This window comes from Penicillium nucicola, assembly GCF_028828085.1.
Source record: "Penicillium nucicola strain IBT 29836 chromosome Unknown utg000007l, whole genome shotgun sequence".
NCBI lineage: Eukaryota > Fungi > Ascomycota > Eurotiomycetes > Eurotiales > Aspergillaceae > Penicillium > Penicillium nucicola.
The window spans coordinates 398,867-425,588 of record NW_026643131.1 but is presented as its reverse complement, the minus strand read 5'-3'; the positions used below and the strand labels follow the sequence as shown (position 1 = coordinate 425,588).

Below are 26,722 nucleotides of genomic sequence, written 5' to 3'. Positions count from 1 at the left end.
TAGAAGCCCCAATAGCTGATAGAATATGTTTTTCCCATGCCCACGAAGTATACCCAAACGAGTAAAACAAGAGATCTGAAACCGACCAGACCAGTCAAACCAGTAAAACATGTAAAACATGTAAAACATGTCAATCCATGTCAATCCATGTTCATCATGCACATCTAAAACACTGGAGTGGTCCAACAGGGATGGCGGTGACAGGTTGTGGGGACGCCCCCCCGTATATTTCCCTAAGCTCTTTCAGGGGCTCTCGCTAAATGGCCAGCTGTTAATCTCCAAGGGTTGATTTCCTTTCCACCTCCCCAACCACTCTATTTCTTATCCTCTTCTTAGCTATTCCCTTTTTCCCCTCCAGAACATGAGATGAGGGAGAGTCCCTCTTGTCTTTGGACTTGATTTCGTTTTCATTCTCCCCTCGAAACACTTTCAGATTAAAGAAGCCCCCCCCGGCCCGAGCTCTTGCCTATATCTTTTTCTTACAATACGAATAACGAACTTCTGCGATGGCGCACATTTATGAGGTTGGGACGAGGGCCTGGCAGCCCGACCCAACAGAGGGATGGTTGGCATCCGAGGTGAAAGAGAAGCTGGTGGATGGAGAGAAGGTGCAGCTGGTGTTTGAGGTCGAGAACGGAGAGGTCAGTCAAATCTATAAGGACTGGATGCGCATCTGGTCTTTTGGTCCTTTGAAGATATGGTGACTGACGATACTGGAAATCAACAGACAAGGACCGTTGAGACCACGCAATCAGAACTGCAGGTTGACAACAACCCCAAACTACCCCCGTTGATGAACCCTGCGATGCTCGAAGCAAGCGAAGATCTGACGAATCTTTCACATTTGAACGAACCCGCTGGTTTGTACCGCTTCTAGATCTGTTACGTGCTGCTTCCCCAGCTGACGGCTTTAAAGTCCTACAGGCCATTAAACTCCGCTATGCACAGAAGGAAATTTATACCTACAGTGGTATTGTCCTGATTGCAACCAACCCTTTCGCCCGAGTCGATTCGCTTTATGTGCCACAGATGGTACAAATCTATGCTGGAAAACAACGTGCCTCGCAGGCGCCTCATCTGTTCGCGATTGCGGAAGAAGCATTCGCGTAAGCATAAGCCCTTCCATTCTGGCTTCGCTCGCTCATTTATCTTTTTAACAGTGACATGCTTCGTGATGGAAAGAACCAAACGATTGTGGTATCGGGCGAATCCGGTGCTGGTAAGACCGTGAGCGCCAAGTACATTATGCGTTATTTTGCGACCCGCGAATCCTCTGATCAACCCGGAAAGTACACAACGAGTCGAGCAGACGCCATCAGTGAAACCGAAGAGCAGATCCTGGCAACGAATCCGGTTATGGAAGCGTTCGGTAACGCCAAAACAACCCGCAATGACAACTCCTCCCGTTTCGGTAAATACATCGAGATCATGTTCGATGACCGAACGAATATTATTGGTGCCAAAATCCGAACCTATCTTCTTGAGCGGTCCAGATTGGTTTTCCAGCCCTTGAAGGAGCGCAACTACCACATCTTCTACCAGCTTGTTGCCGGTGCTTCGGACCAAGAAAAGCAAGACCTCAATCTCTTGTCCGCCGAGGACTTTGAGTATCTCAACCAAGGCGGCACGCCGACTATTGACGGTGTCGATGACAAGGCTGAGTTTGAGGCCACCAGAAAGTCGCTGGCTACTATCGGTGTTCCGACGGAAGACCAAACCGACATTTTCCGTGTTCTTGCTGCGTTGCTTCATCTTGGTAACGTGAAAATCACAGCAACCCGTACCGAATCGTCCCTTTCATCGACCGAGCCCGCCCTTGTGCGCGCTTGTGAGATGCTTGGTATTGATGCCAACGAGTTTGCGAGATGGATCGTCAAGAAGCAACTCATCACCCGTGGAGAAAAGATTACTTCAAACTTGACACAGCAACAAGCTCTTGTCGTCCGAGATTCAGTCGCCAAATTCATTTATTCAAGTCTGTTTGATTGGCTTGTGGACAAGATCAATCGCCGTCTGGCCACGGACGAGGTTCTTGAAAAGTTCAAGTGCTTCATCGGTGTTCTGGATATTTACGGCTTTGAACACTTTGCCAAAAACTCCTTCGAACAATTCTGCATTAACTATGCCAATGAGAAGCTCCAGCAAGAGTTCAACCAGCATGTGTTCAAGCTTGAACAGGAAGAATATGTGCGAGAGGAGATCGATTGGACTTTCATCGACTTCTCGGATAACCAGCCTTGTATCGATTTGATTGAAGCTAAGCTTGGTGTTCTGTCGCTTTTGGATGAAGAATCTCGACTTCCTATGGGCTCCGATGAGCAGTTTGTTACCAAGCTTCATCATCACTTTGCCGGCGAGAAGCAAAAGTTCTACAAGAAACCCAGATTCGGAAAGTCCGCTTTCACTGTTTGTCATTACGCTGTCGATGTTACCTATGAATCTGATGGTTTCATTGAAAAGAACCGTGATACTGTGCCTGATGAACATTTGGAGGTGTTGCGCAACTCTTCGAATTCATTCATCAAGGAGATCCTGGACACAGCCGCTGCTGTCCGTGAAAAGGACTCTGCTTCTGTTTCATCCAAGCCCGTGGCAGCACCCGGTCGCCGGATCGGTGTTGCAGTAAACCGCAAACCCACGCTCGGAGGTATCTTCAAGTCTTCGCTGATTGAGCTGATGCACACAATCAACTCTACTGAAGTTCATTACATCCGCTGCATCAAGCCCAATGAGGCCAAGGAAGCTTGGAAATTCGAGGGGCCCATGGTCCTGAGTCAGCTGAGAGCCTGTGGTGTCTTGGAAACTGTTCGAATCAGTACTGCTGGTTACCCAACTCGATGGACATATGAGGAGTTTGCAATTCGCTATTACATGCTGTGTCATTCATCGCAATGGACCTCGGAGATCAGAGAGATGTGTCACGCTATTCTACGAAAGGCCCTTGGAGAAGCTAGTCACGAAAAGAAGGTCAAGTACCAACTGGGTCTCACCAAGATCTTCTTCCGGGCTGGTATGCTCGCTTTCTTGGAGAATTTGAGAACTTCCAGGTTGAACGAATGCGCCATCATGATCCAGAAGAATCTGCGAGCCAAGTATTATCGACGTCGCTACCTCGATGCTCGCGAGTCTATTCTCACCACCCAGGCCTTTATCCGGGGATTCCTGGCACGTCAACGCGCCCAGGATATTCGCCGCACCAAGGCTGCTACCACGATTCAGCGGGTCTGGCGTGGCCAGAAGGAGAAGAAGCGGTATACTCAGATTCGCAAGAACTTCATTCTGTTCCAGTCCATTGCCAAGGGATTCCTTTGTCGGCGCAATATTATGGATTCTATTCATGGGAACGCAGCCAAGGTCATTCAACGTGCCTTCCGTTCATGGCGTCAATTGAGGTCCTGGAGAGAGTATCGCCGCAAGGTCATCACTGTTCAGAACCTTTGGAGAGGCAAACAAGCGAGAAATGCTTACAAGCGACTCCGTGAGGATGCCCGTGATCTCAAGCAAATTTCTTACAAGCTCGAAAACAAGGTGGTGGAGTTGACTCAGAGCATTCAATCACTCAAACTCGAAAACAGGACCTTGGTCTCGCAGCTGGAAAATTACGACACTCAGTTGAAATCGTGGCGCAGTCGCCATAACACACTAGAGGCCCGCACCAAGGAGCTTCAGGTCGAAGCAAACCAGGCTGGTATCACAGCGGCCCGTTTAGAGGCCATTGAAGAGGAGATGGCTAAGCTACAACAAAGCCATACCGAGGCTCAAGCTAACATCAAACGCCTTCAAGAAGAAGAAAGGCTCTCGAGAGAGGCTTTGCAGACCGCCAACGAGGAGTTGGAGCGTCTCAAGCTTATTGACGCCGATCACGAAAAAGACAAGTCTGGCCTCCGCCAGCGCGTCTCGGAGCTTGAGGAACAGCTCGAGGTTGCTAAGAGATCTGTCCCAGTCAATGGGGTCAATGGCGATCTTCCAAACGGTGGCGCAGTTCAAGCGCCTGCACCAGCGTTGATCAACCTGGTGTCCTCGAAGAAGCCCAAACCAAAGAGACGCAGCGCTGGTGCGGAGAAGATTGAGACGGATCGCTTCAGCGGTGCCTACAACCCTCGGCCCGTGTCAATGGCAATCACCCCTGGTTCCATGGCCGCTCGTCAGAACGCAGTGATCTCTCCGGGATCGGAATCCGTTGAGTACGAACTCGAAAACTTACTCTCTGAGGAGGATGACTTGAACGAGGAGGTCGGTATGGGTCTGATTCGCAACCTGAAGATCCCTCTCCCAAGCTCAACCCCACCACCTACCGAGAAGGAGGTTCTCTTCCCGGCATACTTGATCAACCTGGTTACATCCGAAATGTGGAACAATGGTTTCGTTAAGGAGTCAGAACGCTTCCTGGCCAATGTTATGCAGTCCATTCAGCAAGAGGTCATGCAGCACGATGGTGATGATGCAATCAACCCTGGAGCGTTTTGGCTGTCCAACGTACACGAGATGCTCTCGTTTGTCTTCTTGGCGGAAGATTGGTATGAGGCCCAGAAGACTGAGAACTATGAGTACGATCGTCTTCTAGAGATCGTCAAGCACGATCTTGAAAGCTTAGAGTTCAACATTTACCACACATGGATGAAGGTCTTGAAGAAAAAGCTTTACAAGATGATTGTGCCTGCGATTATCGAGTCTCAGTCACTTCCAGGCTTTGTGACCAGTGAAACCAATCGTTTCCTTGGAAAGCTTTTGCCCTCTAACAACAATCCTGCCTACAGTATGGACAACCTTCTCAGTCTCTTGAACGGTGTCTACAAAGCTATGAAGGCATTCTATCTTGAAGACACCATTGTCACTCAAACCGTGACAGAGCTGTTGCGTCTGGTTGGTGTCACCGCATTTAACGATCTTCTCATGCGGCGTAACTTCCTTTCATGGAAACGTGGTCTTCAAATCAATTATAATATCACTCGGATTGAGGAGTGGTGCAAGAGTCACGACATGCCAGAGGGAACTTTGCAGCTGGAGCATCTGATGGTATGTTTCTTTCCATTTTTGTAGTCTCGGTCTGCTAACTTTCATAACAGCAAGCGACAAAGCTCCTACAGTTGAAGAAGGCGACTCTGAATGATATTGAAATCATTCAAGATATTTGCTGGATGTAAGTCTACCCCACAGCGTCTGTGATATCCATCCATTAACACCGTTCCAGGCTGTCACCCAACCAGATTCAGAAACTTCTGAACCAGTACTTGGTTGCAGATTATGAACAGCCCATCAACGGCGAGATCATGAAGGCTGTTGCTTCTCGTGTCACAGAGAAGAGCGATGTACTCCTGTTAGCGCCAGTCGACATGGAGGACAGTGGTCCGTATGAGATCGCCGAGCCTCGTGTCATCACGGCTTTGGAGACCTATACCCCATCCTGGCTCCAAACACCGCGACTGAAGCGACTTGCTGAGATTGTGTCAGCGCAGGCGATGGCGCAGCAAGAGAAGCTCGAATTGGACAATGGGGTAATTGAGGAATAGATCTGTATGTTGTATATTAGAGAGACTTTCCTGTGAGCTACGGATTACGACCTGCCTGGATTTTTTCATGGCTTTGAGATACAGTGATGCGATGATTTTCATTTGTGATTTGCATGAAACGTTCTTGGCTATAGACAGAACTACCCCGTGTTAGCATATACGATTTGCTCTGTAGGCGTAAATGAGGATGCCTGTAGTTATACTAGACCTATTAAACAGATGAAATTGGTCCGTCTGAAGAACGCGGATATATATTGGAGCGGTGACGGTGGGGTGGAGTTCGACCCTTTTACCTGTCGCAACACTCCGAACCTCCAAACGAGACTCACCAAATTGAAACCAAGTACCCGTTCAACACCTTAAAATGACTCTCACCAAGCTTAACTTCATCACTGGAAACAAAAACAAGCTGTCCGAAGTGCGGGCTATCCTTGGTAATGTTATCGAGGTGGACAACCAGGAAGTTGATGTCCCTGAGATCCAAGGAACCATTGAGGAAATTGCCAAAGAAAAGGCCAGACGTGCCGCTGAAGCAGTGAGTGATAATGAGTAGCCTGCCATTTGAAGTCTATATATACTCATGTGGCGCAGATCAATGGACCTGCCTTGACCGAGGACACTGCTCTCGAGTTCCATGCACTCAAGGGTCTTCCTGGACCTTACATGTGAGAGATATAGATCACTTGGTGTATTTTATTGCTGATTAGACCAAGCAAATCATTCATGGAGGCCCTGGGCCACGAAGGCCTGAACAAGATGCTTGACGGGTTTGAGGACAGAACAGCTGAAGCTGTTTGCACCTTTGCCTTTTGTCGGGGACCTGGAGAGGAGCCTCTTATCTTCCAAGGCAGAACAGAGGCATGTTCACCATACATGGTCATTTCATGATACGAATCTAATTGCGATATACAGGGGTCCATTGTGCGGCCGAGAGGCCCAACCAACTTCGGTAAGTGAATATCCAAAATTGCAAAATCTTGTTCTGATCTATGACAGGCTGGGATCCTATTTTCGAGTATGATGGAAAGACGTACGCCGAGATGGAGAAGGAAGCCAAGGTAAGAAGGCCTCTTTTGACCTCGATTCAATTCATACTGAGAACCGGGACAGAACAAGATCTCCCACCGATACAAGGCGCTAGTGAAGTTGCAGCAGTGGCTAGCCGAAGGTCAGCAGTAAGTCGCCATGGGTATATAACGCGGCCACGATAGACCATATAGAACAATGAGAAATGAAGCCAAAGCGTATCTATGGTTGGATTCAGTCCGCGTTTTCGGTCTGCGTCTTCTTCCACGACTCAACCCACTGCATGATTCTCTGGCAGTTGGCTTCCACATCACTGTCCTGCTCGCTGTTTAATTCTACTACAACTTCCTCATCAAAGGCTTCCCGGGCCTCGTCTAGCAGAACGCCAAAGATTTCCGCATCGACGTTCTCTTCCAGTTTCTTATCGTGGTAACCCCTAGCGAAAAAGAAGATCTTAGTTTCAATCTTGTATGAGGACACAAAGCCAATTGACTTACCGTGAGGAGAGGCGGTCGTATAGAATATCTGTAGTGGGACACCGCAGGACAACGACAAGATCAATCCAGGACTTAGGAAAGAGATCACAAGCATGCCAGTCAATTAAGTAACCACCACTAGGAATTTCATCTTCAAGGGCATCGAGAAGCTAGAAATCGAAACAGATTAGCATTCTGTGAATCGAGGAATCTGGGACGGAGCGGATTGGTGTGATTGATTTGCACACATGCCCTCGTATCGGAGAGCACTAGAGCAGAAAATTCACTCAAAAAGGAGGGTCGCACCTTATCCTCATCGACCACCCAGGTCTTCAGTTCCTCATCATATTCATCGAAGCAGCCACGGTCTTTTGCGACTTGGTTGATGGAGAGATGCTTCAGACCGATCTCTTGTGCGAGTTGCTCGCAATGGACGGTCTTTCCCACGCCAGGGGTACCGGTAATGATCACGTTCGGAGAAGTTCGCATGGCTGGATGAGTGTACTAGTAGTGTATATGGATTGTCGATGAAGTCAACTTAATTTTCCACTATCTTATCGTCGGAGGGGTAACTTACTAATTTTACTGCCGGCAGAACCCTTGGGAGTATCTCCTGCTATACACAGTGCTTGGTGCGTTTAATATTACTCTATTGCACTTTGATGTTCTCACATGCAATCAATCCTGATCATCAGTAGATCATGAACTAGAAAGTAATTTTAGAAATATACCATGGAGATTTCAAGACAGTATAACGGGCGGCATGGTAGGCGGTGTCACTACGAGTATGAACTATACAACAGCGGAGCATTTTCTCGTTATTCATGATTATATATCGAGCACCCTTGTATCAGTTAAGGGTTGGCTCGGCGTTCTGAACAGTGCATAGCCTGCAATTGGTTAGTATGATACAATAAAAAAAGGTCAAACCACTCACTTGAGAAGCTCGAACATCTTATACTTTTGCAGATAGGGCGTGCCTCTGCGGTAAGCCTTGAGCAGGCGTGTAGGATCGTTTGGCTTGACATAAGCCCCGAGCATACGTTCCATAGCAGGGGAAGTCTTGAACATAGGATCGAAGACGAGCAGATTAGCACTGCCATTTCCTCGGATTTCAAACCCAACGATTGTCATGGAATGACCTGTTTCTTTGGGTAAGGGACTGAGACACAATATACGATAGAGAGTGTATAGAAGTTGAACCCACCTTGATGTTGGAAGTATATCGGGGGAAGATCAGTCTTGAAGATTTTGGTCTCTTCGTCCTCCAATGAACATGCCGACCTGAAATAGTTTGCTACATCCATGTAGAGTGCGTCGCAGGCGCGCAGGTCGCTACTTTCACATAAACTGCTGGCATCGGACCTGAACGAGAATTAGCGGTGTTCTTTTTTCTGAACTGTCCATCACGACTCACGGGATTCCAAGGCTCATGAATAGCGCCTGTGCCTGGAGTATAGTTAGCAGACGTATCAGACATGAGATGGAAAAACTACATACCTCGGGTGTTCCAATAAATTTGCGGGTGTCTTTGATACCACCAGTCTCCGTTCTCCCAGCACTGTTGAATCCCATATCCCAGGCGGATTCAATCATATCCTGTAGATCCAAAATCGTCGGACCCTTGTCCGGGAAGTGCTCATATCCGAAACTTCGAGTCTTTTTCAAATGAGAGACGAGCATCTGAATGTTCCGATAGCCACAAAACCCGCCTTCTCGAGGCATCTTGCATATATGACGGACCTTGGGGCTACAGAAGAAGGCTCGCTTCACTGATTTGTCTTGTTCACATAAGCGAGCCAGGATTGGAATCAGATTGTCGGTTTCATTTTCCACTGTCTCGCGCCGCGACAATTTCCCATCCGAGGTAATTTGGGTTTGCTTGGAAGTGCGGCCTCCTTTCTCCAGCATTTTTCTCAGCCACGATGGCATTTTCTTTTCATGCGCATGAGGACCCAGTTCCGAGCGCTGCCAAAGGATTAGTGATTTCTCTGTCGACGATCAACATGTGATACACACCCCTAACCTCTTTGCGCCATCAGGGCCCATTGCGCTCGGCGGGCTACGAGGCCGTGATGGTTTTGCTGTATTTGCTCGCGAAACATCTCGCTGAATCCCACGCTTGACTCCCTTGCTAAGGCCCAACATATCAAACGAGTCATCCTCGTCAAACAAGTGGTCATCGTCATCTGCATGACTCGCATTTGAGCGTGCCCGCGTAGCTCCACCATCGTCCAGTCCCATGCCCTCCATAATATGCAGATCCAAGTGATCTGATAGTTCCGCACTTGCCACCGTCTCCCCACATCCATGTGGACAATCGACATACTTGTCTGTATGGTCGTCGGAGGCTGACAGCCTCGGACTCACAACCGGGGGGCTTTCGGACACAAAGCCTGCAGCCCCAAATTCAGGGTGACAGAACTCGATATGTTGCGCGACAAAGTCGGAATCTTGATCTGTGAATGGACAAAATGGACATGATGGGATGCTGTGATCGGCCATTATGAAGTTTTCATCCAGTGCGGACACGGTGCAAATCAATGGGTCCTGTTGAAGATACAACCCAGATGGCGAATGTATGTCCTGCAACGCAAAGGAAATATCAAATAGGAGACTCCAAGCAACGTTGGATGGTTGGAAGTATATCTAGAAAAACGAATCTGATGCCTAAAGCCTAAACGAGGCCCGTTCCCGAGACCCACCAAGATGTGAATTCCCTTTACTGTACCTTATACTGTAGAGAGCTTCAACCCATTAAAACCGATCTCTATTTCGCATATTATTTCATACGATAGAGTCACATCACGACCTACGACGTGGTGACATGGCTGATAGAAGGAAGTTGTTGATCTAATATCCCAAAGACCAGACCGCTGATTGGCAGAGCTACAGATACTCTTCGATGACTCTGTTTGATACTTTGCTACGCTACTAGAGAGTTAGAAAAAGACTGAGAAGGCCAGCAGCACTCTCGTCATGAGTCTGTCAAGACAGAATCAGTCTTGCCAACCAGATGTAATCAATTAGTCGGGGCTACTGTAGTACTGTAGAAAGACGCCCGGAAGAGTGTTATTCCGAGACGATAATAACAATGGCGTGATTGGGGCGCCGACATCGTTTCAGGGCCGGACTACTTTGGGCAGGCGGTCAAACTCTATTGCCAATTGAGTCACGATTTTTTTTTTGCAAATGCGGCGGAATGAGGTAGGGCTCCGCTTTCGCTGATTCCCCCCCCCTCATCCCCAAACTACACTCTACTCTCCCCCTTCTCTTTCCACAATAGACTCCGGGTTGACGTGATCATGGCCCTTCTACAATCAGCCACCCAGGCCCACAGCAATTGGGTCGTGCAGAAATTTGGTGGCACTAGTGTCGGCAAGTTCGCTCTGAATATCATTGAGCAGGTGGTCCAGTATGATGACTCAATTCCACACATGAACATCCCCCAACTGACCACCATCTGTCACCAGACCCAGCCTAGTAGACAACCGAGTCGCGGTTGTCTGTTCAGCACGGAGTAGTTCCACGAAAGCCGAGGGCACCACCAACCGGTGAGTCACTCCCAATTCCATGGCAAGTGGTCTCAAAGAGGCTAATGTATTGGCGAAACAGGTTATTGCGAGCCGCACGGGATGCCGAGAACTCCGAATCGCGGGAATATAGAACATTGGTAGAGGCTGTTCGGTTGGAACATGTGCAGGCCCTCCAGGACCAGGTCAAGTCGCCCGAGATCCGAGATCAGGTCATCGCAGATATCAGTGCAGAATGTGATCGGGTTCTCAAAGTTCTTGAAGCCGCCCAGACCCTCGGGGAGATCAGCGCACGTTGTGTGGACAAGGTGATCAGCACCGGCGAAAAGCTGAGCTGCCGTGTCATGGCGGCCTTGTTGCAAGATCGTGGCGTTGACTCACAATATGTCGACCTTTCCGAGATCATCGATTTCCCCATTGGTCACCACGGTCTTGATCAAGACTTTTATAACACTTTGGCGACTGCCTTTGGCAAGAAAGTCGCGGCCTGTGAGCACCGAGTACCGGTCATGACTGGATACTTTGGTACCATCCCCGGTGGTTTGTTGGAACAGATTGGTCGTGGATACACCGATCTCTGTGCTGCTCTGGTTGCAGTCGGAACCCATGCCAAGGAGCTTCAGGTGTGGAAGGAAGTGGACGGCATCTTCACGGCGGACCCTCGTAAGGTGCCGACGGCTCGGTTGCTCTCTGCCATCACCCCCGCCGAAGCCGCCGAATTGACCTTTTATGGCTCCGAAGTCATTCACCCATTCACCATGGAACAAGTGATCCGCGCCAAGATCCCCATCCGCATCAAAAATGTCATGAACCCGAAGAACAGGGGCACCATCATCTTCCCTGATTCCACGTCCGAATTGGAAAGAACCACCCCTGGGCACGATCCTCGCCTGTTCCGCACACGGAGTCCCAGCTTCCGCGAGAGACCAAAGCGGCCGACGGCAGTGACCATTAAGCACAAGATTTTGGTCATCAACGTCCACTCCAACAAGCGGTCCCTTTCACATGGTTTCTTTGCTGGCATCTTCTCTGTGCTGGATAAGTGGCGTCTATCTATTGACCTGATCTCCACTAGCGAGGTCCACGTGTCTCTGGCCCTCCATTCAGAAGCACCCCTGTTAAATGGAAACGGACGGGATGAATATCAGGTCATTGACGATGACCTCAAGGGCGCCTTGAATGATTTGGGACGCTACGGCACCGTTGACATCATTCCTGAGATGGCCATCCTCAGTCTGGTGGGCAAGCAGATGAAGAATATGATCGGCGTGGCTGGTCGTATGTTCACTACTCTCGGGGAGAACAACGTGAATATTGAGATGATTTCGCAAGGTTAGTGAATAATTGTCTTCCCACCTCCTACCCCCTTCCCTTCCTCCATCTACCCTTGATTCGGGGCTGACCGATTTTCCCCCCTCGCAGGTGCAAGTGAAATCAACATCTCCTGCGTGATCGAAGAACGCGACGCCGACCGTGCCCTGAACATCATCCATACGAGCATGTTCACCTTTTTGGATTAACTTTGCATCGGCAAAGAGTCATTGTTGTTTAAGATATCCCGTGGGTTTTTATTTTCATTAGAGACACAAAAAAAGCATGCGTCCCGGGTCACCGTCCACAAAAGAAGGGGGACTCGGGGGAAGCCCAGCATATGCTTTCTTTCTTTCTTTTTGTGATGCATCGAACTTGGCGTTTTCTCCTTTTTTTTTTGTTCATATAGATGTCATGAAGCGTTTCATGATCGAGGGATGCAGACTCCCCGGCGTTCGGGGTACATTGTGAAATCTGCAACCAGGTGTTTCTGATATTGAAGCAAGGACATGTCCCTAGATTCACGCAATAGACCACTGATCTTCAATTATCTGACACCGTTGGACCTGCAGTGTCAAGCACATGCATCTGCCGACCATTGCAATCCATTGGCCACTAGTTCCCAGCCTGCAGGATGACAGTTTAAAACAAGGGATAGTTGACGCCGTTTCAGGTTACATCGACATACCAGAGAGATGGTATACCGTAGACCAGGAAGCGGCGCAGTAATTGCATGGGCGATACAGCGATCGTTGTCTAGTCTCTCCCGTACAGTCTCTCTGGTCAGATTGTAGTATCCAGATCCACCGCATTGAGGGCAATTCATCCCCAATTCAATAGTTGGAAGTCCTGACATACTTCGACCCCAGTGGATCCGATCGACCAAGTATGAGCAAGGGAGATCCCTTGATACAATACCGTATGGTACACTGCATCCACTCTCCTCCACACCTTAACCCAACCCTGCTCCCCTAGTAAAACGCGTGACGCGTGTCTGTCGTGACCATACGTGACGTGTATTTGAGGGCGTCTCTCTCCAACTTCCGATCTTCGACTCTCCCTCTCCCCGCCTTTGCCCACTTTCTGCGCTTTTGCTCTCGATTTCCGTCGATTCGGGCACTTTTCTTGATTTTGGCCTTTAGTTGCTATAATATGATTAGGTCCTGCTCGAGAATTCCCTAACCTCCCTCGCCATTCTTGACCGATCGTCCCTGGGAAACCTGGCCCCCCATTACTGATCTTCACTGCCCTGTACTCACACACTCTCTCCCCTCTGTATCCCCTCCACTCTTCTACCTACTTTCATCCTCTCTATCTTCATCAATCTTTTATCGTCTATCCTCATTCTCCACTTCTACATCGCCAATAGTACTTTTCAAATCTTCTCCCTCCCAAACAGTACTCCAAATTCAATCCTATCTCCAGTCATTTGCTATCCGTGGGACCTGATTCGCAACTGCCTTAGCGCCTTGTGGCCCAACGAGTCTGCATGTCGGCCTGAGGATCTTGGTCTTTGCTTGTGATCTACCATTGGTCCAGAGAGGAATTCTCTGCGCAGTCTCGTCACATTTCGGCGTACCCGTTCGGCCGTTCGCCGGCCTCTGGCCATTGTTGTCACAGTCGCGCCTGCTTGTTTCGACGCGTCTCTCGATCCCTGGAGTGACAGGCGACTGGTCCTGCGTCAGATTTGCACCTTTAGATTATGGGATCGACGCGTTCGTCGGGCGCACACGTTTCTTCAGTGCTGGCCCCATCTGAGATCATCAGATCGCAGCCCCGTCTACAACCCTCACCGCTACCACTCCAACCCATTGAAAATTCGTCTTTCTATCCGGCTTCCCGCTCGCACAGGCCATCGCCGACGAAAGCCTTGCACCCCCAAGGCTCGCACCCGGGTCACGGAAAACTCGGTTTCGTCCCCATCTCTGCGCCCACTCCGCCCATGTTTACCACCGACTCCCCAGCGAAGAAAGCGCCGTTCCCAATTTACTCCCAGTCCTCGATGCCACAATCTGCTCTCTTCACCACCTTCTCCAGTGTCAACCCGCAATCTGCGAAAGAAAACCACCGCCCAGAAGAACTGTCAAATGACAGTTTCGCAGACTTCCCCGAACCGTCATATGAATCAAAACTTCCAATGAAGCGCACGCTGATGGAAGCCGCGCCGTTGAAGGAACGCGCCAATAAAAAGCAACGACGCGACGACGCGACAACGGCGTGTCTACCTGAACCGCACGAGATGCCGTCAGTTGAAGATGACGGCACCAAGCCGCCTTACAGCTATGCCACTTTGATTGGCATGTCGATTTTGCGCGCAAACAATCGGCGCTTGACCCTGGCGCAGATCTACAAGTGGATCTCAGACACCTTCTCATACTACAAGAACAGCGACCCAGGCTGGCAAAACAGCATCCGACACAACCTCAGTCTGAACAAGGCCTTCATCAAGCAAGAGCGACCTAAGGATGACCCAGGCAAGGGTAACTACTGGGCCATTGAACCTGGGATGGAAGCGCAATTCCTCAAGGATAAGCAAGTGCGCCGCGCCACCATGTCCAGCCTTCCTCTTCCTGCTATTCCTCAGCGCGACCTTGGGTTATCTCACTCTGCCAGCACCACCACTTGGATTGTTCCGCCTCCTCCTACCCATCATGCTCCTACACCTAAGCCACCTCCAGTGCCAGACTTGGATTCCGACGCGACTCTACCTGCGTCCGACCCGGCTCTTCAAGATGATGCAGACGATATTGTTCCAATCCCTGCCGCTCATACAGTTCCTCGTTCCTCTCCCCCTCAGACTATTCGATCATCTCCCCCCATTGCTCCTCCTCGCTTTGCCCGTCAAAATACTCCTCCTACACCAACTCAAACTGGACCCACCCCCGCCCCTCGCCCTCGTAAGCGCAAGTCGATCACAATGAACGACAGTGGTTACTTCTCATCTTTGGAATCATCTGCCTTCCGGCCGAACAAGGCCGGTCACATTTTGACTTCTGATTTGGATATCGAACCACCGCGCATCAAGCGAGGTCGTGCAGAAGAGGAAATTGCGCGTATGCGCAGCTCGTCTCATGACATTAGTCCAGGCCAACCCACAATGCGCAAAAATCCAAACCCTATCATTGGATCTTCCCCTCTGCGCAGTCAATACGTGAGCATGCTGCCGCCTCCATTGACTCCTGTGATCAAATTCAAGAAGCCTGCCAAGCCACCGCCTTCCGTGTCTCCAAACACCAACCTACGAAATCACCGTCGCAAAATCCAGCAAATGGTCAACTCGCCTATTAAGCACTTGGGTCTTACCGACCAGGAACTTCCTTGGAGCCCGGCGTTCAACTTGCAAGACGAAAGCTATACCCCCAATGATCACTATCATACGACCTTCGATGTCTTTGCAGACACTGGCGCAGATCAAATCTCGTATGGATCACCAGAGAAGCGTTCAGTCAAGCGTGGACGAACCGACAGTGGAAATTCTGCTCTCACCGACATCACCTCTGTCAACATCAACAGCCGCTTTGGAGTGCCTCCTCTCCCCAGATCCAAGTCCGCCATATTCCCCGAGTCGCCATCCAAGCTCCCAGAAACACACCGCTATGGAGATGCCGGCCAAGAAGATTTCTTCTCTTTCCATCTCTTCGATGAGGGGAATGACAGCTCTGGCGAAGTTGATGGCGTTGATCTGTTGCAAGGCTTCCAGAAGATTGGAGGTATGAGCAAAGAAGACACTTTGAAGCCCAAGTCGCTTCATTCGCGACCCCAACTGGGTAACCGCAGCAGCACAACTCTGTTTTAAGACCCTAATGATTCTCTTTCTTGTTTTCTTTTTGCCATGGGCACACTTGAGGCCCATTCCTGTGTGATTTGATTTGATGTTTTGTCGTTCTCACTACCCCCTTCCTGTTCTCCTGCGTTCTCCTGCATTCCCTGATTTTGTTTAAAATGTTTCTGTTTCTGGAGTTGAAACTCGGTGATGTTTCCAAGGTCTTGTGGGCGGTGTTTTTCTTTAGGAGTTGGGCCGCAGCAGCCGTTCTGCTTTTCCACCGAGCCCGGGATGGCTGGTTACGACCTTAATGACGACGCTAAGATGTACATGAGCAAGCGATGGTTTTATGATTTGGGATATTGGGTTTAGGGCTGTCATTATGGGAAACTACTGGGACACATTGGCGGCGCTATTGAATTGAATTAATGTAGTTAGCAATTGAATGTCATTACTTGTTTGGTTATCAACATTTTTACCCAGAAATCCTCCAAAGAACAGAGATCATGCAAGTACCGAAACGCCCGTGGTCGACCCTTTTTGTCCCATGCGTATGGCTGATTCGCCACGTCAACACATCTTTAGTCACTGCTTCCACAACCCCGACAGCCACAGCTGACACACTGAACTGTCTGGTCCTCCTTGAGCTGCGCCTTGGGCACACGGCAGATACATGTCGAGTTGAAGTTGGTCTCTTTCGTCTGGACACAGCGCAGGCAACACAGCTGGTAAATATTGATTAGTAGGCTGCTTTTTGTTGGCCCAACAGGAGCCTGATAAAAAGAAGAGACTCACCTTTTCATAACCCTGCTTTTTCCATTTGGCAATCAAGTTGGCATCGGCATAGCCATTCTTAAGAAGCCATTCATACAGCTGCTTGGAAATCGCCTCTTTCTCGTAGTACAGGTCATAGATGTATCGTGAACCTGTTCAATCCAAAACTAGATGTCAGCCGGGGTCTTGAAAAAGAGAATCGCAAGATGAGGGTGGAAGCATAATGCCTAGTAATCTGGGTTGAATGGCGGGGGGCAGCAACGTACGTTGATGGCTGATCTGGAAAATAGGCCAGAGCACTTCATATTTCTTCTTTCCTTCATGCGACGCATTCTCGGCATCTTTCATCTTATTGGTAAACTCCAGGAGGGTATCTTCAATATCATCGAATCCGGCGGGTGGTGGCTTGCGATTGCGAGAGGTGCGGATTGGAGGCATGATGGGCGATTTGACAAAATATACACACCACCGAGAGAGAATGCAAGTAGAGAACGAACGGAGGATAACGCGAAAACAGCACTCTTCGTCTAGAAACTAAGAACGAAAAGAAGATGAGGGAGTCATAAAGTCGCCTATCGATAGGGAAAACTGCGCGTCATTTTTGTGCCACTGCACACCGCCTTTGATTTTGAACGGCGACTTGTCCAGCTTCACGGCCTCGTCCATCCCATCTTCACAAGCCATTCACCGTTACCTCTTTCCCTTCAATTCTACTATTCACATTCATTCACAATGGAGACTCAACTTGACCTCACCAAGCTGTCCGAGAACGACAAGAAGGAGCTTAACCAGGTCCTGAACAACGAAGCCCAGAAGGGCAACATCCAACAAAGTAAGTTCACTTCATCTATGCAAATCAGATATCTACAGCATTCCCCAACTCCTCCACTATCTGTGTCCGAGTTTCCAATCCTCCCCCACTCCCTATAAGACCCATTGCTAACACCCACTTCCTGTAGCCGTCCACCACCTGAACGAAGTCTGCTGGCAAAAGTGCATCACCAGCAAGATCACCTCTGGTACTCTCGACAAGTCTGAGGAGACATGCGCACAGAACTGCGTTGACCGGTGGATGGACACGAGCTTGTCCATCCTGCAGAAGCTGGAGAACATGCGCGGCCACTAAATGTGACTGACATTTGCTCTTGATCTTCTCTTTGCTCCTGCATACTCCTCCATCTCTCCGGCTATAATGTGATGGGAGACTGTTGCCTTCTTTCGAAATCTTTATGACTAGTGATGATCTGGGTGCATGTATCTGGGTCAGACTAGGATGGGTTCTACAGGCTGCCAGCTGCTAACTGCTAGCTGTCGGTATCGATTTTGGGGTATGGGTTTGATGGATGGATTGCATATTCACCACTTGTATACTAGAGTCAATTTATGAACGATATTATCTTGTACTTGTACTTGTTCTTCTTGTTCTTGTTTGTTAGGCTGAGTAGTTCGGATAGAGGGCACATCCAAGGTCGGTTGTGTCTTGTGCTATAATCGTAAAGAGTAGATATTGGTATTGACTAAACAGAGAAACATAGTAGACCACAGACCTACGCTTTCTGACACGCCCTAGGCTGGTGAGAGTGGGAGCCAAGATCAACATGGGATACCGGAGCATCCACCTCTATGCTGAACTTTCGGTCTGAATGCGCATTTCAACCAGCAAAGGTTCATGCGCCAGCACATACACTAACAGACCATGATGTCAGATTACTTTATACACTACGTTATCATGTCTACAATGGAGCACAGATGCCATGGCCCACAGGACACAAGTCCATACATTCAGGAAAGACGCGTTAAAGGGTATGTTCTTTTTGATCATTCAGCACTCGATGCTGCAGGACAGCCGAGGAACACAGGCTGGTATTTTAGACCCCGGTGGAAACACAGTTCGCCAAAACCCAAACAAATCCATTCGTGAATTTTATTTAAACAATGGCCAGCTTGGTGGCGGCAATGTCAAGAGCATCGACGTCAGGGGTGAGACGAGCGAAGGCCTTCTTGGTACCGTCGGGACTAGGTCGAATTAGCAAAGATTCATATACACGGCACACAAAACAGGGAAGAAACATACCGGACAAGGGTGTTGACCTTGACGGTGTCAACATCGTACAGCTTCTTAAGAGCCATCTTGATCTGGCGCTTGTTGGACTTGACGTTGACGATGAAGACCAGGGTGTTGTTCTCCTCGATCTTCTTCATGGCGCTCTCAGTGTTCAAGGGGTACAGGATGACCTTGTTGAAGTCGAGAGCGGGGGCATGAGGGATGGAGACACGGGGGTACTTGGGGGACCGCGACAGCTGGAGGGTCTTGGGGCGGTGGAAGGTGGTCGAGGTGCGGACCTTGCGGGACTTGTGAAGCTGTTGCCACAACCGCGTTAGCGATAGGCTCCAAAAGAAATTTCTTTGGTCTGCTTCATCTTGCAGTTTTACGTACCGAGGCGCCCTTAACGACTGCCTTGGCGGCAGCGTTGGCCTTCTTGTTGCCTGTAAAGAGAGAGCCCGTTAGCCAGGTGCTCTGAAGGTTTTTTTTTTTTTTTTTGCACATGTCGTGTGCCATTTGCGAAATTTGCCGTTTGGACGAGTATGAGGTTCTGAACGAGAGGATATTGATATGTGATTCGTTGACATATTCGATAGTGATGCAAGTGTGTTCCCCAATATTCCCGGCGCTTTGCAACACAATATCGAAATGTCGTAAATTTTTTTCGAATCCATATATCGAAATCGTCGTCCACGTCCAGTCGGCAAATTCACAATTGGCAATGTTGGGGGCACGATAGAAGAGCAAGGCATGCATGTTTCAACGTACCAGTCTTGTTGTCGGAGGGGGCCATGGCTGTCGTCGGTCGCTGTCGATGATGCTTGTCACAGTGTCAGGAATCGAAGATTTGGAGGTATATTCGCTTAGCGAAAACCCTAGCGCTGTGTGGGTCAGGTGACCTGTGTGGGCGATGATTAAGTAATTTATGGTTACCAGACAGTACAGTATTGTCATTTTCCTGGCCAATCAACTCGCATATAACTCTTGGCGTCTTTGGGCTTTTTCTTCACCAGCTTTTCTTTGCAGCATATTTCAACCACTTTGTATATTCAGACTGTGAAAAGACTTTCGAGACTCTAGTAACTGAGGTGTACCTCTTGCATACAACTGACAGCACCATTCATATTCCGACATGGCCCCTCACAAACGATCCAAGAGACCGATGTTGTTGTCCCATAGTCGGCCTCCAATCGTTAAATCCAAGGAGGCTGCGCTGTCAGCTAAAGCAACCCGAAATCTCATTCGATCTCATCACAGGCTTCTCAAGACTCGGGCACAAGCCCTGGCAGCTGGCGATGAGGCCCGGGTCTGCAGCATCGATGCTCAAATTGAAGCCAATGGAGGCTTGAAGAGCTACCAGACCGCCAGCAAGCTAGGCCAGTCAATGGACCGCGGTGGTGATTCCAGCAAGGTTCTCATTGACTGGATCAAGCCACAGCTTAGTCAATGGAACAAGAGTATCCCTCAGCTGCGAGTTCTTGAAGTTGGAGCTTTGAGCACAAAGAACGCCTGCTCGACCAACGCAGCATTGGATGTCACTCGAATCGACTTGAACTCTCAAGAACCCGGGATTCTCAAGCAAGATTTCATGGAACGCCCTTTGCCATCCAGTGACGCGGAACGTTTCAACCTGATTAGTCTATCATTGGTACTAAACTACGTTCCTGACGCCACGGGACGAGGTGAAATGCTCAAGCGATGCGTCAAGTTTTTGACCTCGAAATGCCCTATTGAGCTTGTTCCGACACTCTTTCTGGTGCTCCCCATTGCCTGTGTCGACAACTCACGCTACCTCAACGAAGAAAGACTCGGAGAGATCATGACTTGCTTGGGCTTCCGTCTAACCCAGAGCAAGCGGACCTCGAAGCTAGTATTCCATCTCTGGGAACATTCTGGTACCTACGCGCCTAAGGTCTACAAGAAGGAAGAGCTGAGGTCTGGCAAGACAAGAAACAATTTCTCCATCATTATCAACAAAGGCTGAACTCTATACGACATACACATTGATGCTTCGAGCAGCAATGAAAGCTAGCTAGGATCACAACTAGTTTGCAATGATGTCCCGAGGCAAGAAAGCAAAGACAGTTCCGACCGCAGCCAGAATCGTCGAAATCACAAGCAGAATCCAATCGAGGATGCGCTCGCCTCGACTGATCTCCTTTCCAAATATCTTGAGGTAAAATGCAAGAGGGAAGATAATACAAATGGTGAAACACAAGAAGGAACCCATAAACGCCATGATGCGATCGAACGCTGGGAAAATGACGGACAAAATGACAATCATGACCACGACGAAAAGACGAATCGCCGCTCGTGAGATCTGTTGAACCGTTTCGCTGCGGTTTTCAGTAGGCACATTGCCTGCAACTCCGCAGAGAACCTCAAATGTGGCAACCAGAGGTCGTGCACTATGTTCTTGTCAGCTTCGTTTGATCCAGAATCAGCCAGAGGCGGACTTACTTCAACGGGACCTTGGTGAGCGGGATAATTGAGATGAATACTATAATACAGACGGAAAGGGCCTTGGGGTAGTGGGTGACCGTGAGAATGTTCGCAGTGATCTCGTCCTGGACAAAATCACCAAACATGAGCCAACCAATAATGGCCATTGAACAGTCGAGAGCGAACTAGTCTTGTCAGAATTATTCCAACACGTGGATTCAAAGAAGTCTTACAGTAAATATGTAGGTCACCCGTAGACTCTTGCCGTACTTCTGAGGATGTCTCATGTCGCGGTAGATGTTTGGGAAGACACCATGGCCGCCCCAGGGTGCTGTCCGAGAGTTAGCTTTTCGAACATTTCACAGGTTTTGGCGGACTAACACATGATTAAGCCGAAACTCAACGGGATAGTAGCCCAGTTGGCAGGGAAGAGGAATGTGTTAGCGGGCTGTCGCAGTGAGCCTGGTGTATCAGGCTTAATGAGGCCATCGATGCAAATAAGGACCACAACTTCATAGTGTTAGTCTCTGGTGAAGTGTCTCGGAGTCCACAGAACTTACTAGATGTACATGATATAATACCCAGAATGCTGGTGATGCTGAGGAAACGCAATGGGAGGAAGTTGAGTGGGATCAACACAACTCCACAAACGATCTTCCACTGCAGGATACTCAAACCTGGGACCAAAGCATAAAGACTGTCTGCGAAAAGCACAACCAGGGCTACGCATGCACCCAGAAGTTCCAAGCAGAATAAGAAGCTGGTAACCAAACGGGCCTGATGTCCGAAGCTGATATACGCCAGATCAGCATAAGTGACGACGCTCCGGTCAACATCCAGACATTTAGCGAGAATCTTGGCTGTATAGGAGGTTGTCACTGCCGAGAAGATCAGAAATGTCAGTCCTAAAACCCAACCGGCATGCTTCATTGCCAGCGGGAGACTCAAAAGACCAATACCAATCAATACATTAACCGAGTTGAAGACAGTCTGCGGTACGGTAGATTGGCCAACGATGACATCCTCTTCCGTTCCATCTTCATGCTGGATATGCTTTACCAGCAATGGCCCCCGATCTGGATCTCCTGCACCATCGACATGGGTATTCTGATCTTTGTGGAATTGAATCGCATGTCTCCGAGTCGACTCGCTCATTCGCGAGGAGATCGTGCCATACGAAGCCGCAAAACTTCGATCAAAAGAAGAGGCCAGCAGTCCCGCGCTGGGAATTCCACGCTTGGACTGCTCGGGTCCATGCGAGTCTTCTTCGATCGGCTCATCATCCTCCGACTCATCCCGCAGCAGGGGTCGTTCAAAATCCGAGTTCCGGCCCCACGATCCCCACGGCTGGTTGCTTCTCGATGCATATTCCACACCAGTAGCAATTCCAAATTCATCATCCGACTCCGACACAAACGAGGATCGTCGAGGAATCACCTCCGGGAACGCGGCAGCTCTCTGCCAGGAACGCGCAAAGTTATCCAAACTGTTGGGACCACCCGCTTGACGGAATCGGTTGGAGAACGACGACGACCTGTTCCCCAGTTAGTCAGCTGGATGACCCACGGGAGCGCCAGGCCCTTACCTCTCTCTCCCCCAAGTCCCTGATTCGATTGGACTCCCATGATCCAGGTGATCATAGTCGTAGGACCTTGGTACCACTGTTACTGGTGTTCTCAACGAGCTTTCCGAGCCATTGTCCTGGCCTGACCCCGACATGATGAGCGAGAAAATGAATACGAAAGGAAAAGAGGAGAAGGGAAAACTCTCCCCTCTCTCTCTTATCACGAGATAGCTCAGATAAGGCGAATCTCGAAGATCAAAAGAGTCTAGCGCCAAGGAGCTTCCCGTCCAGAGTTTGTGTGGGGAGTGCGGATCTCGGGCCTTTTTTTTTTCTCTCTTCTCTCTCTGGTCTTTGATAAGCCTGCAGGTGACTAATTGCAGTGACCAGATAACGTGAACTTGAACGAGTTCACCTCATCAACTTAGTAACACCGTGGTTATAGAGGCCAGAACCCAAGTGACAGGGAGTCTGATACCAACAAGATTTCGAGTCCGACCTCGGGGGCGTTGAGAGTGTTTGATATTTACGTAAGGCAGATGCAGATGCAGTAGTCAAGCCAACTGGAAGATGAAACGAGAACAAAAGCACTCAATAATTTATAACTGATAGTTGCTCCAGGCTATGGTTGAAAACACAGAGAGTATGAATGCCCAGAGTGACTCAGGTACCAGTACCTGAGTCTCCAGCATCAAGGCCATGGCCCGGCAAGTACCCAGTACGTCACAAGCCCTGGCTTACCTCAGCGGACCCAGCCGACCCCTCGAACAAACTGAGGACGCACCCCACGAGGAAATTTGCCTTTGTACGTCAATCAAGTCAAGGTATGTGTCGGTTCTGGTCCGTGGATTTGAGTTGGATTTTTTATTGAAGTCTTGGGACTGGCTTCTTCTTCGCTTGTACTGACCCTTTTTTTAGAAAATTAAAAAATAGGTCAGATCAATTATTCTTGGTGCCCGCCTCACTCAACTGACCCCGAAATCTTCAGGCGTCCGCAGGCAAGGCCTTTGATACTCCCCCCTCTCCTTGATCGTCCTCCGCCTCGCCCAAGATGAGCGCTCCTCAGCCGAACGAAGCTGATAAGAACATTGAGATCTGGAAGGTCAAGAAGCTGATCAAGCGTCTTGAATCTGCTCGCGGAAATGGAACTTCCATGATTTCGCTCATTATCCGTACATCTCCCCCCCTCTGGTTTCAAGCCACCCGTCCCACGCTAACTCGCAAATGCAGCCCCTAAGGATCAGATTTCTCGGGCCGCAAAGATGCTGGCTGAAGAATATGTATGTCTGTCCTCGAACAAATCTTCAAGCGTCATCTAACCACCCTCAATTAGGGTACTGCCTCCAACATCAAGTCCCGAGTCAACCGTCTCTCCGTCCTGTCAGCCATTACATCCACCCAGCAGCGTCTCAAGTTGTACAACAAGGTTCCTCCCAATGGACTGGTTGTGTACTGTGGTGAAATTATCACCGCCGAAGGAAAGGAGCGCAAGATTAACATCGATTTCGAACCCTTCAAGCCCATCAACACGTCGCTATACCTTTGCGACAACAAGTTCCACACTGAGGCTCTGAGCGAGCTCCTGGAGTCGGACCAGAAGTTCGGTTTCATTATCATGGACGGTAACGGTGCTCTATTTGGTACCCTCAGCGGTAACACCCGTGAGATCCTTCAGCGTCTGTCTGTCGATCTGCCCAAGAAGCACGTGAGTATATGTACCCTTTGTCTCGAAAAGGTTCCAAACTGATTATCGTCAAGGGCCGTGGTGGTCAATCCGCGTTGCGTTTCTCTCGTCTGCGTGAGGAAAAGCGTCACAACTACGTCCGTAAAATTGCCGAATTGGCCGTCCAGAACTATATCACCAACGACAAGGTCAACGTCGCTGGTCTCGTCTTGGCTGGTTCCGCCGATTTCAAGAACGACCTCAACCAGTCCGACCTGTTCGACGGCCGTCTGCAGGCCAAGGTTATCAAGATTGTCGATGTTTCTTACGGTGGAGAGAACGGTTTCAACCAGGCTATTGAACTTGCTGGCGAGACTCTGAGCAACGTCAAGTTTGTCCAGGAGAAGAAGCTCATTGGACAGTACTTCCAGGAGATCTCTCAAGATACTGGCAGAGTCTGCTATGGTATTGAGGATACCCTCAAGGCTCTGGAGCTTGGTGCTGCTGAGATCTTGATTGTTCACGAGAACCTGGAGATCACCCGCTGGATCATGAAGAACGCTGCGGGTGCTGAGGTTATTGTCCACACCAACAAGACTCAGGAAGCCAACCGTGAGATTTTCCAGGACAAGGAAACCGGTCTTGATATGGAGGTGGTTGACTCCGGCTCCTTCCTCGAGTGGCTTGCCGAGGCCTACAAGGACTTCGGTGCCAACCTGGAGTTCGTCTCTGACCGATCTGGTGAAGGAAACCAGTTCGTCAAGGGATTCGGTGGTATCGGTGCCATTCTCCGATACAAGGTCAACTTTGATCAGCTCGCCGATTACAGCGATGACGATGAGTTCTACGATGGTATGCGTGATGTCCTTCTCCAACCGTGGTTTCATGACTAATTTTACTAGATTGACGGCGTTGCCCCCTCGCAGTGAGCGAGGATGAACGGCCAGAAGCTCCCGCGGCGGGTCTTTTGACGGCTCGCCCTGTGGATCAAGAATGTGGCTCCTGTGATGGAACCAAGGCATCCGTGAAGGATAACCAACAAAGGCCTGGTCCACACACAATGAAGCCACTCAGAGGTGTGTTCCATACCGTACCGGTATCGCAATTTGTTCTAATATGAAACAGGGTCATCCAAGCTCCGTGATATGCACACCGAGGTCACCTCGGGGTCTGATATGAAGTGGTTTAAATTGCAATTTAGGTTGGATCTGATTCTCGGCAACATTTGGTCATCCACCACTGCTTGCTCGACTTACTTCATGTAAGACAGATGGTGTTGGATTGTTATTTCTCGGCCAGGTATATGCTCGATCTATTCAGAATGGCATTGTCTGGTATCTTAGTCGTTGTTTGCTCTTTATATTTCCAAAAAGCTCCCGAAAGGGTTGTTATAGATGGTGCCTCTGTTAAGTTCTCTATTCATCTAGCGGAGTACGCTTTGTAAAAAAGAGAACGAGTTTGTCATCTTGTCGTTCATTCATACGGAAAACCGAGATTGATGTAGTTATGGTGCCCTTTTCCACGTGAATCCAAAAGATCACACGGAACGGCATTTAAAATTATATACAAATGCGTTCAAGCATTGCGTGCGCTCAATTGATCCTTCCAAGTACCCAGGTCCTTGCATGTTTCTGTGACTTGTCGGAGGGCAGCGAGAGCCTTGTGGACAGCGTCCTTGTTCTCATCCGATGGAGTCCTTCCACACTCAACAAAGAAGACGTATTGCCACGGTTTCTTGAGACTGGGCCTTGTGTTGATACTTGTGAGGTTCAGACCATGGGCCTTGAAGATGATCAAAGCATCAGCCAATGCACCGGTCGAAGTATGATCAATGGTGAAAGAGATCAAGGTCTTTTGTGTGGTATCAAGAGCAGGTTTCTGATCCAGCGTCGGCGGGTTCAGTTGATCGAGCTCATACTGGGCTGTACGCTCAGCGAGCACATTCCTCAAAATAAGGAAGCGGGTGGTGTTGTCCGCACGGTCTTCAATGTTTTCTTGGAGGATGTCCACTCCATGGTGCTCTGCTGCAAAGCGGCTGGCAATGGCACCGCCCTTCTCCTCAGTCTCCTCTTTGGAGACAATCTCAGCACCTTTGGATGTGGATGAGACATCTTGCCTTTCGACCCCCTTGAAATGGCGCGAGAGGAAAGTCTCGCACTGACCCCAGGCCTGTGGGTGTGTATATAGCTTGGTGATGGAGCCGTCGTAGCCGGCCCAGCCACCGGGATACGCGCCTTTGCGTGCGAGAAGACAATGGTGGACCGTGAGGTAATATTCCCCACATACCTTCACATCTTTATATGAATCATCCCGATCTGCCAAGAGATCTAGTGTCTGCACTACAGATCCATTGGTGGAGTTCTCGCACGGAATCACCGCGTAGTCGACCGTCTTCTGCTGAAGAGCGGTAAAAGCGTCTGCAAAAGAGGCATGAGGCAGCAGATCTGCGGCAATCTTGCCAAAGGATTCGGCAGTGGCCTATAGATCAGGGGTCAATCGTCAGATCTGCGGGGGGATCTATCGGAGGGGGGTATGACTGACCTGATGCGAGAACGATGCCAATGGCCCGAGAAAGGCTACCCTCAAGCGAGTCATGATTGCACTTGTGTGGGAAGAAAC

The 26,722-nt window shown here is 49.4% G+C and overlaps 13 protein-coding genes across 13 annotated transcripts; 8 read left to right on the top strand and 5 right to left on the bottom strand.

The window, feature by feature from the left end:
• Positions 1–506: 506 nt before the first annotated feature.
• On the top strand, positions 507–5,510 carry N7511_007223 (type V myosin; the record flags this gene model as incomplete). The annotated part of the gene is made up of 6 exons (XM_057129600.1): positions 507–641; positions 728–860; positions 917–1,106; positions 1,161–5,016; positions 5,067–5,140; positions 5,192–5,510. The coding sequence occupies 6 exons, from the start codon at positions 507–509 to the stop codon at positions 5,508–5,510; spliced, it is 4,707 nt and encodes a 1,568-aa protein (XP_056982668.1).
• A 364-nt stretch (positions 5,511–5,874) lies between these two features.
• Positions 5,875–6,689, top strand: N7511_007222 (non-canonical purine NTP pyrophosphatase; the record flags this gene model as incomplete). The annotated part of the gene is made up of 6 exons (XM_057129599.1): positions 5,875–6,045; positions 6,102–6,175; positions 6,218–6,386; positions 6,423–6,459; positions 6,507–6,568; positions 6,621–6,689. 6 exons carry the CDS (start codon positions 5,875–5,877, stop codon positions 6,687–6,689), a joined length of 582 nt encoding a protein of 193 aa, XP_056982667.1.
• An 81-nt stretch (positions 6,690–6,770) lies between these two features.
• On the bottom strand, positions 6,771–9,517 carry N7511_007221 (uncharacterized protein; the record flags this gene model as incomplete). The annotated part of the gene is made up of 9 exons (XM_057129598.1): positions 6,771–6,972; positions 7,034–7,182; positions 7,319–7,516; positions 7,893–7,902; positions 7,950–8,154; positions 8,220–8,377; positions 8,430–8,461; positions 8,513–8,980; positions 9,032–9,517. 9 exons carry the CDS (start codon positions 9,515–9,517, stop codon positions 6,771–6,773), a joined length of 1,908 nt encoding a protein of 635 aa, XP_056982666.1.
• An 800-nt stretch (positions 9,518–10,317) lies between these two features.
• Positions 10,318–12,065, top strand: N7511_007220 (aspartate kinase; the record flags this gene model as incomplete). The annotated part of the gene is made up of 4 exons (XM_057129597.1): positions 10,318–10,427; positions 10,486–10,566; positions 10,628–11,877; positions 11,968–12,065. 4 exons carry the CDS (start codon positions 10,318–10,320, stop codon positions 12,063–12,065), a joined length of 1,539 nt encoding a protein of 512 aa, XP_056982665.1.
• A 1,493-nt stretch (positions 12,066–13,558) lies between these two features.
• N7511_007219 (forkhead box transcription factor) lies at positions 13,559–15,652 on the top strand (the record flags this gene model as incomplete). Its single annotated transcript, XM_057129596.1, has 1 exon — positions 13,559–15,652. One exon carries the CDS (start codon positions 13,559–13,561, stop codon positions 15,650–15,652), a length of 2,094 nt encoding a protein of 697 aa, XP_056982664.1.
• A 548-nt stretch (positions 15,653–16,200) lies between these two features.
• On the bottom strand, positions 16,201–16,831 carry N7511_007218 (BUD31 family protein; the record flags this gene model as incomplete). The annotated part of the gene is made up of 3 exons (XM_057129595.1): positions 16,201–16,344; positions 16,415–16,545; positions 16,660–16,831. The coding sequence occupies 3 exons, from the start codon at positions 16,829–16,831 to the stop codon at positions 16,201–16,203; spliced, it is 447 nt and encodes a 148-aa protein (XP_056982663.1).
• A 294-nt stretch (positions 16,832–17,125) lies between these two features.
• N7511_007217 (Tim10/DDP family zinc finger protein) lies at positions 17,126–17,519 on the top strand (the record flags this gene model as incomplete). The annotated part of the gene is made up of 2 exons (XM_057129594.1): positions 17,126–17,225; positions 17,353–17,519. The coding sequence occupies 2 exons, from the start codon at positions 17,126–17,128 to the stop codon at positions 17,517–17,519; spliced, it is 267 nt and encodes an 88-aa protein (XP_056982662.1).
• An 802-nt stretch (positions 17,520–18,321) lies between these two features.
• N7511_007216 (60S ribosomal protein uL23) lies at positions 18,322–19,230 on the bottom strand (the record flags this gene model as incomplete). Its single annotated transcript, XM_057129593.1, has 4 exons — positions 18,322–18,409; positions 18,468–18,754; positions 18,831–18,880; positions 19,206–19,230. The coding sequence occupies 4 exons, from the start codon at positions 19,228–19,230 to the stop codon at positions 18,322–18,324; spliced, it is 450 nt and encodes a 149-aa protein (XP_056982661.1).
• A 339-nt stretch (positions 19,231–19,569) lies between these two features.
• Positions 19,570–20,421, top strand: N7511_007215 (25S rRNA (adenine2142-N1)-methyltransferase; the record flags this gene model as incomplete). The annotated part of the gene is made up of 1 exon (XM_057129592.1): positions 19,570–20,421. One exon carries the CDS (start codon positions 19,570–19,572, stop codon positions 20,419–20,421), a length of 852 nt encoding a protein of 283 aa, XP_056982660.1.
• Positions 20,422–20,481: 60 nt separating this feature from the next.
• N7511_007214 (putative transporter) lies at positions 20,482–22,598 on the bottom strand (the record flags this gene model as incomplete). Its single annotated transcript, XM_057129591.1, has 6 exons — positions 20,482–20,845; positions 20,898–21,064; positions 21,113–21,210; positions 21,261–21,389; positions 21,440–22,413; positions 22,465–22,598. The coding sequence occupies 6 exons, from the start codon at positions 22,596–22,598 to the stop codon at positions 20,482–20,484; spliced, it is 1,866 nt and encodes a 621-aa protein (XP_056982659.1).
• A 541-nt stretch (positions 22,599–23,139) lies between these two features.
• On the top strand, positions 23,140–23,451 carry N7511_007213 (uncharacterized protein; the record flags this gene model as incomplete). The annotated part of the gene is made up of 2 exons (XM_057129590.1): positions 23,140–23,264; positions 23,379–23,451. 2 exons carry the CDS (start codon positions 23,140–23,142, stop codon positions 23,449–23,451), a joined length of 198 nt encoding a protein of 65 aa, XP_056982658.1.
• Positions 23,452–23,465: 14 nt separating this feature from the next.
• Positions 23,466–25,368, top strand: N7511_007212 (translation termination factor eRF1; the record flags this gene model as incomplete). The annotated part of the gene is made up of 6 exons (XM_057129589.1): positions 23,466–23,612; positions 23,671–23,720; positions 23,774–24,145; positions 24,199–24,955; positions 25,030–25,179; positions 25,229–25,368. Exons 1-6 carry the CDS (start codon positions 23,492–23,494, stop codon positions 25,366–25,368), a joined length of 1,590 nt encoding a protein of 529 aa, XP_056982657.1. The 5' UTR covers positions 23,466–23,491.
• A 310-nt stretch (positions 25,369–25,678) lies between these two features.
• Positions 25,679–26,698, bottom strand: N7511_007211 (prephenate dehydratase PHA2; the record flags this gene model as incomplete). The annotated part of the gene is made up of 2 exons (XM_057129588.1): positions 25,679–26,581; positions 26,645–26,698. The coding sequence occupies 2 exons, from the start codon at positions 26,696–26,698 to the stop codon at positions 25,679–25,681; spliced, it is 957 nt and encodes a 318-aa protein (XP_056982656.1).
• Between the last annotated feature and the right edge of the window lie 24 nt (positions 26,699–26,722).